Genomic DNA, 19,148 nt, shown 5'->3' on the forward strand with positions numbered 1-19,148 from the left:
CACAGTCGGATCATTGAACATCTCTGATTTGTGTTTCTGAAAGTATGGACATGATATAATGCAATTACTTTTTTTATATATAAATAAATTTTTAACAAAATTACCTGTAAATGATATCAATTTAAAATCTGTCAAGAATACTGCGCTGCAATATTTGGCCATTCTGGAAACTCTTCATTATGTTCATTCCAAGTCCAGCTATGTATAAAAAATTTCCCATACTTTTATTACACATATACTTTAACTGTACTTTTTTATACATATGTCTTTCACGTTTTATAGAAACAAATCATATCTAGACGAATGTTTTGTAGAGCACATAATATAAATCATAGTTTTTCCTGTATCTTATTAAAATATCGTTCGTTCGCGAAGTAGATTTTGCAAATTTCACAAAAAATAGTTCTTTTGAGCGTTTTAAATTGTATCAAATTTTGAGCGTTTTAAATTGTATCAAATTTTTTACTATTTTTTATTTCATCTATATCTGAGTCAATCTATTATTAATTTACTTTATCAAGTCTGTGTCAGATTGTTTTCGCTTTCTTTTTCTACAATATCGATTTCATCAGTATCTATTGCTAAATTAATTGATTTTGTTGTTTCGATATCTTTTATAAAAGTAACATCTTACTTTTTGTAACTAATTTTATTAATAGTCTCTTGCTCTATTTCCCAATTATTTTGAATATTCTCTCAGCTGCAATCTCCTGTTCAATATTCTGATAATTCTGAACATTCTTCCCGATTGTAATCTTTTGTTACTTTGTTCATTTTGAACATTTCGATACCTTTTATAAAATTCTGCTTTTCGTAACTAATATTTTAATCTGTTTCCTAATTACTTTCAATATTCTTCTCATCTATAATCTCCTGTTTAATATTCTGATCATAATATTCTGGATATTCTCACCTATAATCTTCCTCTCATTATTCTGATCAATAATATGTTTACACATGCTACTGCTTATTGCAATATTATTGTTATGTCTCTACTGTTTTGTGTGCTATCAACTTATTAGATTCGTCAAAGCTGTCATTGCAGAGTTTACTGTTTCATATAATTATCAAATGTATCTATCAAATGTATCTTGAAAGTTCAAGTCGCATAGATTCACATTCGACCGAGTCAACAAGCTCGCTTTTTTAGTTCTTTTAATAACAATTGCTTGAATTTGATAGTCCAGAAATTTTAGGTTTTTCAATAGGACATTACAATGCTACGATCTTCATCTGTAAAAATAGCATCTTTCTGCTTTTGATCTAATTGAATTCGTAAAATCTCATCTACTGCTACTGCACTAAGAATCAGTTTACAACTAATATTTAAATAATTTAAACAACGTCTGCATATATTGGGAGGTAAATTGTCATTCGGCTAAATCTAAAAATAAAAAAAAACAATGTTACTATACATTATGTATAATAAATATATAAATTTAAAAGTTTAAAAAGCACAAAATATCACGCAACATTTTAATTTACAATGATCGGTAAACGTCTACTTATTTTTTCAGGAATATAGTTATTTTTGTGTTCAAATATTGTAATAATCTGAAGACTTTTCTCCACATAAACGGCATATTTCAAGTTTCTTGTGAAAAAAATTACATTTTTATCGAAATAGTCTATTTTTGTATCCATTATATCTTTAAAATCAACAAATTCTCTGTTTATAAAATAAATTCCATTAAATAAATAAGAATAATAAATAATATCAAATTCAATATTTTATTCTTATATAAACTGTATGATTTGATACAAAGTATGTTCTTAAAATAAATATGTAATAAATACATATTTCATATAATATTGTATGTATATACATTTACATATTGTATTACACATACCGTTAATAATAATATATATTTAAAAAATATATCTGTGCAACAATAGGTTTTACATGTTTCGATCAAAGTTCATCATATTATCACGTCGCTCAATGTCCTTAAGCTCTAACATATCTGTTTTAAGATGCAATTTAATAATTTCTCTCCAAATGTCCATCCTATGTTGTTCATTATCGATACCAATCCGCCTCAAGCTATTTTCATTTATTCTTAACAATGTCTTTCCTGTAATGTCATGCTTAAAAGATAGAGAAGATTTTTATTATTTTATGCTAAAAATACATTTTCATCAATAAAAAAAGTCTTAATGTATAATTAATAACGTTCTACATGGAATTAGATCTTACAAACTTCGATTAAGCTAATCGATCGATTAAATTTCATTATTGCCAACTGCTGACTGAAAATATAAACTAATTTTCTGGCAGCTGTGAAGAACAATGTGATAATAATAGCACAGGTCCTTATTAATGGCAATTCTCAATCGTGAAAAAGCATAAATCGAGCATGGCTCCGCCAGAAAATAATGTTTTCAAGTCTTGCAGTCTTGGCAATATTTAATTGACCGATTAAGACAACGATCCACTTGATGCTACAAATTTTCTATGAAAAACTATTCTCCTGCTTAAAATTTTCTATAAAAAATTATAGGAACATATGGAATTTGTATAATTATTTATAGTTTTCAATAGTTTTTATAGTACGAGAACGACTAAAAAATTCTATGATTCAGTTATCAATAAAATTCAGTTATCAATAAAATTCTATGATTTTCTATTTAGTATTTTACTTATTAAACTCTTATCAACTTTTTACAATAAAAGTTATTCTACAATATGCTCTTTGTTTCTTGTTTCTTGTTTTTTACCTTTTGCTTTTTTCTCTTTTGCAACCGTTTATCAACAATTATATCTTTTGCGACGTATTTCTTGTTTCTTTCGAAGTTCGTTAACTTTTATTTTGGGCGATAAAACAAAAAACCGGATTAGAAGCAAAAAGACAAGATGTAAAAAATAACAAAAGGTAAGAAACAGGAAACAAAAAGCACATTGTAGAACAGGCTTTATGATGTTTCATGTACAATACCGACCTATAGGTCTACGATTTTCTATGAAAGTCGAAATTTTTTATGAGAAACAACTTATTGGCCGTTGGCTGGCCAATGTGTTTCAACAGATTTTCTCATATAAGTTTTGGTGAATTTACTAGAAGTCATCAATACTGTTCTATGTAGCATTACATGCATTCAGTGATCTATCGGTAATAATAGGAAATATCCCACTGTAATGCTTATAGGTTTTAATAGCTTTTTAATTTCTTGAAAACAAAATTATGGTAAGTAATTATTTAGAAAATACTTCTCACCTTCAATTTCAATGAAATTATTCTCATTTGACGCGTTTTTGCATGAAACGAAAGAATCCGATAGTAAAATGTTGTGCCTAGTCCCGTAAATCGAGCGTTAAAGTTAATTAAATGTTAAAAGAAATTTATCACATTGACTTAATGCAGCTCTACACTTTACACTGTTAATAGATATTTATTTAGATTCATTACCTCATCTCCGATTTTAATAAAATTAAGACTCAGTCGACACGTTTTTATTTAAAACGAAAGATAACTCTGTTTTGCAACAAGTTAACTTTTAAAGTTTTAATAATTTTTAAAAGTTAACTTTTCGCAGATAGCAAAAGCAGAACAGTCTTTCATTTTTAATAGAAACGTGTCAAATAAGCCTAATTTCATTAAAATCGGAAGTAAGATAATAATTCTAAATAAATAAAAATACGTACACATAACGCTGCATTAAGTGTGACAGATTTCCTAATCTTAACAGTCGTCAACTTTAACGCTTAATATTTCGGTTCGCAGGACTAGGCACATTTTACTACTGGATCCTTTCGTTTCATGCAAAAACGTATGAATAAGCATAATTTCGTTGAAATTGAAGATGTCTTTTAAATAATTACACTAAACTAATTTATATAAGAAATCAAATAACAGTCGAATTGTTTTAAATTGTCTACATATACGTGCGATTAGAGCTCAAAGTTAGCGTGTAAGATTATTATTCCATAGGTCTTAGGCTCTTAGGTTCAAATCTTGTCAAAACCCTGTGCGTTTTCAGAAATATGTACATGCATATAAATGTTTGGCATATCTCAATCATGATGAATATATGATATTAATATAAGAACAAAAAGTATTTTTTATTTCTTATATTTACATCATTTTTGCATTTTGGTATCTAATAGGTGTGAATCGAAGTGAAATCCCTATTGGAAATTCTTGGAAACTATACATTACTTCACATAGAAAACTATTAGGGATAGGGATTTACCGATTCAAAATGCTCATTAAAAGCTATAGAGAGAACTTTTTCTACAGTTTTCTATAATAAATTTTAAGCAGAATAATATTTCGAAGCATTTTTTTTATTGGATAATTAATGAAATTCTTTCTTCTGATTGGTCAGTCAAATGCTTCCAAAGCGTTTGTAGCGCCAAGTGGACCACCCCAGATAGCAAAGCGATATTTCAGCAAAATCGCACAAATATGATTGCTTATGCTAATCTATGGCAACTTGCCATAGATTTGTCTTCAACGATTTCGAATATACCGACATTGCAACATGCAGGCAACAGTATGTGTACCAGCAGTTTAACAACAAGACAGCAGCATCAATATTATCTGTGTTGTCGGTATATGACAGCATTGTATGATGCTGCATATTATTATATCAACATGATGGCAGTAGTACAAATTTTAATGATGATTTTAAAGTTGTTGGCAAATTGCTGGCAAGTTATTATTCAAAATTACATCGTGAAGGCATCAAGCTGCCAACAAATGAAGATTCAGTTGCTGCAATTCTGCAAGCAACACATGCTTAGCAATATATAGCAAGCAATATGCCAGCAACAAGACATACACGTTGCTATCTGGAACACTCTATGTTAATCGAAGTTTATAAAACCATCTCTTATATCTATATCAGGACGGCACCTATTATGGAAATCATGAAGTCAGAGAGAAGGAGATCCAATTAGCACGCAAACCGAAAAAGCGATCCTGATTTGTGATCCCTAATTAGGAGAAAGTCCACTGAAAGAAATGGAATTCTGTAATTGGGTGTCATTTTGAGGGTCATTTTAAAGCATTCGTAAAGTGGAGCCTATAAAAGCCAATAAAATTCGTAGCGATCGTAGGATTTTAAATCGTAGAAAATTAACCAATCATAATCGAATATGAGAAGTATAATCGACTATGATTGGACATAATTTTCTACGACTTATGATTCTGCAACTGTTATGATTATTTCTATTGTAAACCCCTGGTATTAGATGTCCTTAGTGAAAAAATGTCTCTGAAAATTTCGCTGTAAATGCCTGAAAAAATTTTTCAGAGATTTTCAATAACATTCAAAGACTTTCTCAATGAAATTCAGGCATTATTAGGGATTTCTCTGAAAATTATTTCCAAGTGTCTAAAAGTCTTTGAATTTCGTTGAAATTCGGGATTATATTACAATAATATCTCTCTGAAGAGAGAATTTTCATAATTTGTCACTTTTTAGAGACTTTCAGCGATTTTTTGAAAATTGTTAAGAGTCTGAAAGTCCTTGAATTTCGCGGGAATTCAATAATGTCTCTGAAACTTAAATAGACAATAAATAATACACTCATCAATTAAAGAAGTGTAATACATAACGCAAAAACCCCAGAAGTCTCAGGTTCGAATCCCAGGTGAGTATTAATCCTCATCCTAGGTAAGTATTTTTCAAAATAATTTCAGGTAAAATCATTACACATAGAACAACTCTTTTAAAAGAAGAAAATAAAATTTATAAATCTTAAAATATAATTTTTTTTTCGAATATCATAATGAAAATCTCTTAAAATCTTTGACAAATTCTGAAGATCTATAAATATACTGTAAAAAATTTTACGAAAATCATTAAAAATCACTGAAATATTTTAACAGATCTCTGAAATTATACTGAAAAATTCTTTGAAAAATTCTGCAACATCCGAAAATACTGATATTTTCAGGAAAATTTTCAAACTTTTTCAGAGAAATTTTCGGAAATTTTTTCACAAGTGTATACGTAGCGTCGCTGCATGTATTTGTTGCTTCAATTTGTGATTATAAATTCAAATATCTTTATCTAAATATCTTTCTAAAAATGTAATGCTCACAGATGCGATTTTTTTTTACTGAATTCGTTGATGTCTCTTGAAACAATTCCATTGGCATGCCAATTATTGAACATTTTTTCCAAGCGAGTTACAATAAGACTACTCTTTCTTGAGCATTTTTGCTAGTACATCCACATATCTTAACATGCCATTTTATCAATATTACAAATATTAAATACACAAATAATATACAGAGACTGAGAAAATTTATGACTCAGCAAGACTGAGATAAGGCTGATCTGTTCGAGGAAGGTTAATTAAAAATGGCGCCTGATTATAGAAATCCCTTCTTTTCAGCGGACTCTCTCCCAATTAGGGGTCACAAATTCTATTTCATAGAGTTTCCGCACCTCCTTCTCTCTTACTTCTTCAAAATGGAAATGTTCTGAATGGATTCCGATCGGAATTATTTCGTTTAACTCTAGATATTTCTAGATGAGTTATGAACAGTTCGATTGTTTCCGAGTTGATCGGAAAATTTCCGGCACCTCAACTTTTTAAAACAGAAAATTTGCATAGAACAGAATTTGTGTAACCTTCTATGCTATCAATATGACAGATTTCCTAACCTATCAACCTTAAAGCTGATTCTACAATGAGTCGATAGTCGGTAGCCTTTCTAACACGCATTCTACAATAAGCCATTAGTCATAAATCAGAAGTTAGAAGCTGGAAATTAATCAATCACAAGTCATCAATTTCCAACTTCTAACTTCTGATTTATGACTAATGGCTTATTGTAGAATGGCCATAAGACGGGGAGCAAAGATTGTTGCATAACGCATAATATAATGTATAAGAAAATGTACCAATTAAGTGTACCAATTCTTCGTTTCCTTTCTTTCCATAAAACAATAAACTCTGATTGATTGAATTTCTTATGAATGTCTTATGTCTTATCGATGAGGATGTATCAAATACAAACTTGCATAGATGCCGCATAAATGTATTAAGCACATTAATCATGTGCGTTTTTATAGGAGAAATGCAATTGGATAATTTTTTTCATACGTTTATGCGGCTATGTAAAGGATTAAGCCCAGTTTGGATTCTGACTGAACAGCATTAAGACCTAGAAATTGTAGAGCATAAAAAAGGATTTAAAAGTTCCATATGCACAATTTTGTAAAATGAATCCTTTGAGTGCAACAACTGTTCAAAATTCACTTTATGACTATGTATTGTGTACTATGTAGGACTGATTTTATTCGATTCCTCAAATCATCTATAGCATTTTTGCTTGGTTGCATCGCCCACCGCAATACTTAGACAGTATAGCGTTTTCTTGGCTGGTGATAGGCAAACTCAATATACCAGGTGTATAAGCTTAAATCCGCTGTTTTTAGTCAGAAAAACACATTTTTTTTTTCCTAGGAAGCAAAAACAAATTTATTCAAAGTACTTGCTCTCGCTAACTATACATTTTTTTCATCTTTCGAGCAATTTGTGTATACCACGCCAAAAAAATTCCTCATCTTTCGAGGCAAACCACTCATCAAGCCATTTTCGGACGTCTTCATAAGAATCGAAGTCGCCGCAGCGAGCGCGTGGCCCATCGAAAACAGGTGATAGTCAGAAGGTGCCAGGTCTGGTGAGTAAGCGGGATGGGGTAGCACTTCCCAGTTGAGTGTCTCCAAGTAGTTTTGGACCATTGTTGACGTGTGCGTTGTCGTGGAGGAAAATGAGCTTGTCATGTCTTTTCCGATAATGCCTTTTTTCACGCAGAGCATGGTGCAATTTGATCAGTTGTTGATGATAGCGGTGAGCATTAACAGTTTCACCAGATTTTAACAGCTCATAGTAGATGACACCCTCCTGATCCCACCAAACATGCAGCATCGTCTTCCATCTGAAACGATTTAGTCTTGAGGAAGATGTTGATGGTTGGGCGGGATCAACCTAAGATTTCTTACGTTTAGGATTCTGAAAATAGATCCACTTTTCATCGCCTGTCACAATCCGATGCAGGAACGACTTTCTTTTTTATCTGACAAGCAAAATTTGCATGTGTTTTGGCGTCGCTCCATCTGCCTATCGTTCAGTTCATGCGGCACCCATTTTCCGATCTTTTGAATCTTCCCTATGGCATGTAGCCGCATGGAAATGACTGTTTGAGAAACATTCAATTGCTCAGCAAGCATTTTTTGCGATTGGATATCGTCCTCGTCCAAAAGAGCCTGCAATTGACAGTCCTCAACCTTTCTGGGCCGATTTTCACGCTTCTTGTCACTCAGGTCAAAATTTTTGAACCAGCGAAACCAATCTCTGCACATTGTTTCCGATAAAGCATTGTCGCCAAAGGCCTTCACAAGCATTCAATGCGATTCGGCAGCGATTTCTTCAAATTGAAACAGAAAAGCAAAGCTTCCCGCATATGCTTTTTTTTTTAGCAAAAAACTAGAAATGATTACGAAAGAAAAAATGTATGTTGTTGTATGAAATTGCTGATGATGTGCACTGGTTAATGTTGACAGATGTCAAACACATAAAAAAAAGTGTGTTGTGTGCCCAGCTTTGTACGCTCACTAATGCCACCTATAGCAAACCACTTGAGCAAACAGCAGATTTAAGCTTATACACCTGGTAATGTGTTTCCGTGTTTCCGTGGCTGTAATGTAGTGTACAGTTTTATGTACGAAGTGGGGTTTTGCTACACGATTTCAAAAAGACGGCATAGAGCCAGTGTGATATTAAAAATTTGAAAATAAAAGTCAACCGGCAGCAGAATTAAACACGATAGCATGAAGTACCATGGTGTATATACACTTTTTGTAGTGCAACACTAATGCAACATTTACACGCAACTGGTATAGTGCGAGGTTACACTCAGTATATCTCAAGAGAAAACACTATTAATATCTGGAACAGTCCAATCTTGACGAAGACAACTAAAATCTTTTTTGAATCTCAAATAGTTATAAGTAATATAAGTGATACATATTAATCGATGAAGAGGGAAAAGAGAGATACTCAAAGTATGAAACAAAAGGTTTTAATTGCCTAACAAGGACTTAGCCGGATTAATGAACTGTATCAAATATATTTTAGATATTGCTTCAATGTCTTTGGTCTGGTACAATCCGTTACCGCCATCACGAGGAGATGCCATGGACGCAGAGAAATTGGATAACCCGGGAAAAAATATTTTATGTATAATTATATTTTATGTATAAAATTATATAAAAATATGTATAATTTTATATAATTATATATATTTATATATAATTACGAAGGCAAATCAATAAGTTCTTAGAAAATCTTTTAGAAGGCACTCGCAGTATCATGTCACATTACTTTTTGACAAGTAGCATCTCTCAGCTGATTACTGTCAAATTTTGAGCGAAATTCATCGCGTGGTTTCATTTCTGTAGACGATTAAAGCGAACAATCTTTATATTTTTTGTAAAATGGAAAAAAACGAATTTCGCAGTGATCAAACATCTACATATGAAAGGTTTAACGCCGAAAGAAATCAAAGCCGTGTTGGATAATGTTCATAGCACATCTGCACCAGCGTTTGCGACTGTATACAATTGGGTGAATGAATTTAAACGTGATCGTACATTCACATGTAGTGCATCTCATTCGGGACGTCCAATTAAGGCTGGTACGCCAGAAATCATCAATAAAGTCTACGTATTATTTTGACTGATCGACGAGTGAAAATGCGCGAGCTTGTTGAGGCCACAGGCATATCACATGGCAGTGATTTCAATTTTACACGAATAATTGAAAAAGCTATTGACAAGATGCCGCGTTTGCTCACTGTGAACCATAAGCGCGACCGTGTGACGATTTCAAAATAATGTTTGGAGATGTTTCAACGTAATCCAGAATTTCTGCGTCGACTTTATTCCTTAATCGAGTTAAATGACTCGCTGCACAACTAACAACTACCCAGCAAACATTTTGTTCCTAAATTGTTGCCAAATTGACATAAAATTCCAATGGAATTAAGTACCAAAACCAGAGCCTACTGTATCCGTAATAAGACATGCAATATAAACCATATCTGAAAATATATTCTCAAATTGGAGCCAATATCAAAGCAGATTTAGTATTAATATGATCACAGATCTACACCAAATGCACATCAGATCTATAATCAAATATGCTGACTATGAAGAATGGCACAAATACAACCCAAATACAGTCTGTGGCCAAATATACCAACAGAGGGATACCAAATATAAACATACAAATGTAAAATAATTTCGACCGCATGAATTAAAATACATAATGTAAGTGAAATAATAAATTAATTAGAAATATATTAAGAAGGGCTACAAATCCTATTAAGAATAAAAATAAAATATAAATAATAAGCAAGATAAAAAGCGCTAAAATAACATATTACAAGAAATTAAAACAAACGGCGTTTCGACTTCGATCAGTCATTCTTAATTAGACATGTAATATTTTTAAGTAAAATATTTATATAAATTTAAAAAGTCAACGGCTAATGATAATTGAAAGATAATTAAATGAGACGGAATACAGATTTCGGCTTTGATGTAAAAAATAATGACATAATTACATCCTATGGTTATCGCATTGGTATGAAAACGCCTATTGTCAAATCCAAAAAGACCAATTTCTAGCAATGTCATTGTGCATATGTCAGAACGGAGATTACTCGCTATTATCGTGTCGCAATTACAATAATTTGATAAAAATATATGAGGTCAGTATCGGTAAAAACGATGAAAAACTCAGTCTGTTAATATAATAATAGAAGAATATAAAACAAGATAATTAATCTTGCTTATTATTTATATTTTATTTTTATTCTTATAGTTCGTAGCCTTTTGTAACATATTTCTAATTAATCAAATATAATCCAGTTTTATTGCTGAAATATAATATTGTTGTGTTTTTAGAATGTGATATTAATCAATAATTACACAGTGCGACAAAATAAATTATTGGAACGCGATTCCGAATCTGAAGATTGATTGTGAGAAAATCAATAATTATTGATTAACATCACATTTTAAAATACACACGACAAAGTTATAAAATAGTAAAAAAAAAACATTCGGAAGCCCCATTCGAAAGAATTTGGGAATCTCTAGAGGACTCGCCAACTTAATTATTTGCATTTATCTTTTTTAGGATTCCTGGACTTTTTACGAGAAGCGAGTCCATCTCGTGGCGGGATCGCATATGACAATGACAGATTTTAATCAATTTTTGACGACAATTTGCCGTAAAGTTAGATCAGTAAGATTTGCTCAGCTTTTGTCGTGAACTTACTGTTATTAAATTGTTATTTATAAATCTTGTTTGGTTTTTATCGACAATTTGATCTCATGTTTCTTATTTGCTGACATTAAAATTTGCATTAAATTTGTCTTGTAGCAAGATTTTAGAAAATTTGTTTGCGATAGGATTTAGTTATCTGAGAGCGTATTTAATAGAAGTTTGTTAACAATACTAACAATAACAAAGTATATTTCCTATTTGCAGCAAATCGGTAAACATAATTTGTTGTCAATATTTGCAGAAAAGATTATAGAGGTAGTAAATGCGAAAAATTAGTCATCTATCTAGGTTAAAACTGGTTAAGTCTTCCGACTACCGACTCATTGTAGAATTAGCATAATAATTAATATCTTGATTCGCAGAGCAAAGCGACACTTTTTTGCCAGATTCATTTATTTCATGTAAAAACGCGTAATAAGCTTAATTTTATTGATTTTTGAGATATAACTAAATTTTATTACCTCGGAAACGCGACACTTCGACTGCGATTCCATTCATGCGTTCTTGCTATTATGGTTTACGAGCGGAATGAGCTTTCCTATTTCTGTAGATCGTAAGCGAAAAGAGAGGAATAGAAGAAATAAATAATAAGCACCAATAATGATGCAGCAAAAATAACTAAACTCAATAAAATGTTTGCATCGGCATGATAGCTAAATACGTGTTAAGGTATATCCACACAACTTGCATAGCCGCATAAACGTATGCATAAAGAAATCTAATCATATTTTATGTGCGACTTTATAAAAGAAATGCGATTGGATAATTTTTTTTATGCATATGTTTATGCGGCTGTGCAAGTTGTGTGGATATATCTTTAATGTATATTTTCATCAGCAAAATAAAGTAAAATATTTCACCAGCAGTCAATTAACAACAGTAATTGTATTTTAAACCCAATTTTGTAATATGTCATGCCGATATAATTACATACTCGTTACATCATCATTAAAATTTAATTCGTTTGAATCTTGTTTGTTTCTGGCTTGATAATTAGGATTTCAAAAAATGTTCAATAAAATTCCACTTTTCAACTCACTATTCACAGCTATGTGCTGTTACGTTTTCATAGTATAAGTATCGGACATTTTAATTAAGACGATTAAAATATAGTATATAATTTTATCTAGCGATATTTCTTAGACTATTGATTGGTCATAAAAGTCCACTTTCTTTCGTTCATTTCAGATTTAGAGAAATAGCCCATTCTGCTCGGAAACCATAATAGCAAAAACACGGAATTGCGGTCGGAAACTCGCCAGTTGGAATTTCGCATTTCCGATTGGAATCGCAAAATTTTCATAATAGGTGCCCAGATGGTGGATTAATGATTACGATTGACGGTTGCCCGGTTCCACTTCGACCAATCACGTAGCAAGTTAATCGTAATTGGCTGAAATAGAACCGGACAACCATAATTGTCAATCAGTCATCTACTTCCCTTAGTAACGCGGCAAATCTATAGAGAAGCAGGATTAAAAACAAAATTTGAAAAACATACTTATGACAAAGTAAAAAATACTTACATGCAGAAACAGTTCATAGTATAGCTGATAATAGTCGCTGCAGTGTCGTCTCAGCCATTTCTGCACATCTAATACATTCCATAAATACACCGGACGTGGTCGAGTTGTCTTGCTCTGAAAATGCAACAATTTATACATTGGAATAATCCTGGTGGAGCCTAGCGACGCTAAAGTACTTATTTTCGAAAGCTTGGCAGCACCAAGTATATATTATACTTTTAGGGATACATCGGACATTCCGAAAAATATCCGAAAAGTATCCGATATTATGCTTGGCGCAGGTTATAATGAAGTACTACGTGAGGCAACCGCTTGCAATAGAGTTCTTAAGATATACTGTCTTTCGCTATAAGAGATTATTTATTCCCGTTTCCGCTACATGGTGTCAAAAGTGGGATCGTTTACGCGAAGATAAAAATTATGTGAAACTAGTCTTTGAGAAGCAAGGAAAAAGATTTTCTTAAATCGCGTACAGACTTGTATCAAAACGCCGTTACAAACTGTTCGCGAAGAAGCCGTCGCAAGAAGAACGGCGTGCAATATGAATGATAGCTCGAACGCTATCACGAACATCATTGCATAAAACGATGTAAAGATTTGTATCTGAACGCCATCGCGAACAAGACGTGTGCAGTGTGAACGCTGTCTCAAACGCTGTCACGAACATCATCGTGTAACATCGGGTCGATCGGCCGAGAAGTTGATTTTTCGCCGCCACATCAAAGAAATATTTGCAATTAGCTGTGTACAAATTTGTATCAGAACGTCGCCGCAAATACTGCTGTGAACAAGACGGCGTGGTAGTATCAGTGTGGATAGTATCTCGAGCGTCATCGCGAACATCGAACCCTCCTACCAAGGAGGGATCAAGGAATTAATTTTTTATCAAACAAATCATCGCACTTTCATGCAGTTCTTCGTACACTTCGTTTGATTCTACTTCTCAGTTTGCATTCTCGGCGTGAGTGCAGTGATCGAAGGAAAAAAATTTCTTGTTAAATGAAAAATATAGAACACTTGAATTGTTATGTTAGAAAACAAAGCATCAATTTTTGTACATACATCTATCACACTAGGCTCAGAAACTAAATTGAAACTAATAAAAATGGAACATCATACGCAGGACGTTCGCGATGAAGTTCGTGACAGTTCGCGGCGATTACAACAAAGCATCAATATGATAGCGTTTGCGACGGCTTTCGCGACGATATTCGTAACAGCATTCGCGAACGGTCAGACTGCCTACATCAGTGAATCATTTAAAACCTTATAACCTTATTTGTAGAAAAAATTTCTTTCGAAAATGCTTAGTTTTTTCTAAATATTTCATCATCCCAGGACTTTTTACTCAGCCTGTATAATGCTTTAATAAACACATCAGTGTAATAAATACTTGAATTGAATTATAAATATAGTGTCACAGTTCATAAATACAACTTTATGCAGCACACTATGAAACATCATTTAAGATTATAGATATATATATAGGGTTTTTCAATAGAGACGCTTGAAATTTGTTAGATCATAGTAGCCATGTTGTTAAAGTAACATCTATTAAATTTATTGTGAATTGTTTAGTAATGTTTCCATGGCAAATCACCATGGAAAATCATAGTGTTGAGCAACGTGTGCAAATCATAAAATTTTATTATTAAAATCAGTGCTTCGTTCGAGAAACGTTCATTACGTGATTTTTATCCTCGCCACAACTATCCTGCCGAATCGACTATTCGTTTGGTGACCAAATTCGAATCAACCGGTTCGATAAATAATCAGCCAACACCAGTACATCGCCGAAACGCAAGGTCTGCTGAAAACATCGCTGCTGTGAGAGTGTACGGGAAAACCCGAGGCAGTCAATTTCTCATCGTTCACAAGAACTTGACCTTTCTGCGACTTCAACTTGGCGAATTTTGCGTTAGAACTTGGGTCTGCACCCCTATAAAATTCAACTGACCCAGGAACTTAAGATAAACGACTATAGACAACGCCGTGTATTCGCTGATTAGGTTCTGGAGCAGTTGAAAATTAACAAGCAAATTTCGCCAAACAAATCATCTTTAGCGATGAGGCCCATTTTTGGATGAATGGATATGTGAACAAGCAAAATTGTCGAATTTGGAATACCAATTCACGCGAGATACACCAGCTCCAAATGCATCCCGAGAAAGTCACTGTTTGGTGCGGATTTTGGTCTGGTGGAATCATCGGTTCATATTTCTTCCAAAACGAAGCGGGCGTTGCCATAATCATCAACGGCGAACGATGATAAGAGATCGATGATAAGCAACTTCTTGTGGTCTAAAATGGATGATATGGATATCGATAATATGTGGTTCCAACAGGCCGCTACGTGCCACACACGATGGACATTCTGCACGAGCGATTTGAGGGCATAATTATCTCGCGCAGCGGCGAACTGGCCACCGAGGCGATTTAACGCCTTTAAACTTCTTCCTTTGAGGCTATCTTAAATCGCAGGTCTATACGAATAAACCGCAAACAATTAATGCTCTCAAAGTCAACATAACAAACGCCATCCAGCAAATTCAGCCAGATTTATGTGAGAAAGTCATCGAAAATTGGACCGCCCGAATACGTGTCACCAAGCAAAGCCGCGGCGGACATTTGAGCGATGTTCCATACTTAATAAAATATTCTTTCATATAAAAAAAAATTGAGTGGATATCTCACACACAACTTGTTTTATTTACATTTAAAAATCGAGCATCTTTATTGAAAGACCCTTTATAATTATATCCAAAATTTAGTGATTCAACAGCATTCAATATAATCTTACAATAAGTATTTAAAATACAAGGTTTTACTATATATACGAACGGTGAGCTCACCACAATAGAATAGAAAATCTAACGAATATTAAAACTATAATACGAACAGAAAATCTAACATGGAGTCATAAACAAAGAAAGAAAAGTGATCTTCCCGATTTTCAACTTTTATATTTTCATAAAATTATCAAATATTGAAATGATGTTCTCTAAATTAGCACACAATCTAACAGTATATTTGTGTAATAAGGCGGTAATAGAGAGCCTTATAGGGAGAGATTGGCAAACTTCATCACCTGACTCAGTCTTCTCTAATTGGACATAGTTACCAAAACTATATAGGACATTCATGGATGCAGAAATGAGATAGAATAAATTAGAGAAGTTGAAAAAATTTTTTTTATCGACCACTTAGCTCAAAAGCTTCCATTTCATACCAAAAGAACACCCCTAAATTTTTATCAAAAAATATTAAAATTTAGAGATAGTTAGTAGACGATTTTTAAATCAAAGTTTTGATTTTCTTTAATATATGTTTAATTTGATACAAAAATGATTTAATTCGGATGTCGTACTGTATGTTTTTTTAATCACTGAACACGATGCAAGTTCATTTAACCGATATACGCTTTAAGAAATATAACCTGATTAAATATGAAAAAATGATCAAATTTCGAGTTCAAGATCGATTTTAGCAAAATCCCAAGCGTTCAAAATTGTGTCATTTTTTTCATATTAAAAATTTTTCATATTCGGGCTGTATTTCTTAAGGCGTATAACGTAGGATTAAATCAGGGTTACCTCATAAAAATAACTCGTTTTTTTTCCTAAAAAATACTTGTTATTCGTTATTGCAAAAGTAACTCGTTACCGTTATTGTTACTCAAAATATAATGAGTCGTTACTTTTTCGTTACTTTTTTTCTTGACATTAATAAAACATTATATGCAGATTTTTGCGGTAAAAAAGATGTCAAAATTTTATTTTTTAGTAGAGAAATAGAGCTCAAAAAATATATGTCTATAGTAAACATTGCATTATTTTCATGAATGAAATAGATGCTGTCACATAACATATAAATAAATTTATTTTTCGTATTAATTTTAATAAGATTCTTTAAATTAAATGTTTAACTCTTAATATATATATAATTTTCTATATGATTCGTTGATGTGTGGTTAATTTCTCCAAACATACAATACAAAAATTATGAATAGATTCTTATATACATTTCTTATATATATTTCTTATATATATTTTAACATCTTTAAAAAATATTTATAAAATTGTATATTTAAAAAGGAGAAAAAGATAGAAAGAATTACTTAACCAGGTGCAATATTTCGAAGAAAAGAAACAAGATGCGAATGACTTATCGTGAATACTCTAAAATGATATTATATAATAAAAAAATATATTATTTGTAATATATTTGTAATATTATTTGTAATCTGCTATAATTATAAACATATATTTAATATGTAAGATGAGAATATAACACAGAAAAAAATTTTATTTTAAGAAATTAAATAATTGTAAAAATAAAAAAAATTGTGATTATATCTGAGTTAGTCTATATGTGTAAACTGTGAATACAATGAAAAAAAGGTGATCGCGATAGCGAAAAATGTGACTTAGACAGCTAATCAGACTGTTAATGTTTTAGGATTATATAGTTACACATGACTAAACTTTTATATAGTTAGAAATAAAGCAACGATAAAGTAACTAGTAAAATTGTTACCGTTATCCCAAAAATGTAATTACATTATCATAAACATTAATAACTCAAAAGAAAATGGAACATCGTTATCTATTACCGAAAAAAATAACTTGTAACGGTAAGGACGTTACAAATAACGCATTATTTGCCTATTCTGCTGTAATGTAACCTTAATATTAATATTTTTAAGCGATTTTAATCACGCGCATGTAAGATTGCAGAGGTGTGAATATTTCTGACACAATTTGTGAATGTAACATGATTATACAAATCAAATATCGATTTATCATCTGCAGTTTCAAAAAATGAATGTATGTACCCTCAGAAAAGTAGATCTTGCTATACAGTTTACATCTACTTTTTCAGTGCGCGCAGCATTCTGTGGTTATAAGTTTTGAGCTGTCATCTCCTCTTTCAAGTTTCTTTCTGATAATATGTGTCCAGTCCTGACTATCTCTATACTTTTTATTGCACACATTGATTGCGTTCAGCAGAACATAACAATTTTGCCGTTTTATGATAAAAAAGATGAATCGTTCTAATGGATGCAGTGAATTGAAAGGAGTGGAGTTATATCAGCCAATTAGAGCTTGGCCAATTTGTCTGATTCAAAATGGCTGACGAAGCAGTCAGTTGCTGTAAGCATTATACAAGATAGAAGAGTTATTTTGTGTATACATATGAAGACAATTTCGATTGCATTATGCCGACGTAATCATGGAAAGTCAGGGGAAAGTCAGGGGAAAGTCAGGGAATTTTCTCCGTTCAAATTTGTAGACACTCTGGAAAATGTATTATTGAATAGAACACAAGTTCTTTACCAATTTCCTTATATATAAACCTTTTTTCCTCAAATGGAAAAGAAAGATAATTCAGGAAATATAATGTTATTTATAAATATTATTTTTTTATGTTGTTTTATTTTATGAGCTTCATAACTCGCGTCGAATGAATTGTCCAATCTCTAATTGGTCAAAATCTCGGCCATTATGCGTATTGGTTCACCTTTCTAATTCATCTTACATTATGGTTTTATGATTGCTGAAATAGAACTATTCCTCTTGATGTAAAAGCATAATCCAATTAGCGCGACGAAAACTTCCAACAGTTAAATAAACTTATATTAACAACAAAATAAACGTTCTGCTGAACGCAACCATTGCATTATTGCATGGTCGTGACAGATTTCCTATCCTGAATAGTTGTCAACTTTAAGGCCCGTATTCAACGCGTTTACAATGATGTTAGCTAATATGCTATAATTTATTATTTATTACGCATACTGTAGAATTTTAGAGATAAAAGCGTTCTGAATACGGGCTTAAAGCTTAATATCTCGGTTCGCGGAGCAAAGCAACACTTTTTTTCTACTAGATTCTTTCGTTTTATACAAAAAAACGTGTCAAATGAGTCTAATTTCATCAATATTGAGTGCATCCAGAAGCACGACCGCTTACTAAGAGCTCAGTGAGCTCTTTTACTTGTTTGATCTATATTTTTAGATCTAAAATATGCCAATCAAATACAAGAACTCACTGAGCAATCGTGTTTCTGAATGCACCTATTGAAGAAGGAGTAGAATTAAAATAAACATTTACCAAAACTTCTAAGTAAGCAATCTCCGATAGAATAGTCAAATCTTCAGTGCATGACCTTCGGGCTCCAATGGAATCGAATATTCAAGGAGGATAAAATAATATATCATGCGCATCACGCATAAAATAGAATCACGTTCTTCAATATTTAGATGAATAAAAAAAGTAACTTTATATATATATATATATATATATGTA

At 32.0% G+C, this 19,148-nt stretch overlaps 1 protein-coding gene across 1 annotated transcript in view; it reads right to left on the reverse strand.

Annotated features, from left to right (window-relative positions):
* Positions 1 to 4: 4 nt before the first annotated feature.
* The window catches only part of LOC108690000 (protein aveugle), a 20,798-nt gene continuing 1,654 nt past the window's right edge, over positions 5 to 19,148 (reverse strand). Inside the window, exons 2-6 of the mRNA XM_018197032.1 lie at positions 12,841 to 12,954; positions 1,851 to 2,088; positions 635 to 1,384; positions 105 to 198; positions 5 to 36 (exon numbers count right to left, since the gene is read on the reverse strand). Of these exons, the coding sequence (XP_018052521.1) occupies positions 1,900 to 2,088; positions 12,841 to 12,954 (303 nt within the window). The 3' untranslated portion in view covers positions 5 to 36; positions 105 to 198; positions 635 to 1,384; positions 1,851 to 1,899. The remainder of the gene's footprint in view (positions 37 to 104; positions 199 to 634; positions 1,385 to 1,850; positions 2,089 to 12,840; positions 12,955 to 19,148) is intronic.

Source organism: Atta colombica, unplaced genomic scaffold (genome assembly GCF_001594045.1).
Source record: "Atta colombica isolate Treedump-2 unplaced genomic scaffold, Acol1.0 scaffold29, whole genome shotgun sequence".
Taxonomy (NCBI): domain Eukaryota; kingdom Metazoa; phylum Arthropoda; class Insecta; order Hymenoptera; family Formicidae; genus Atta; species Atta colombica.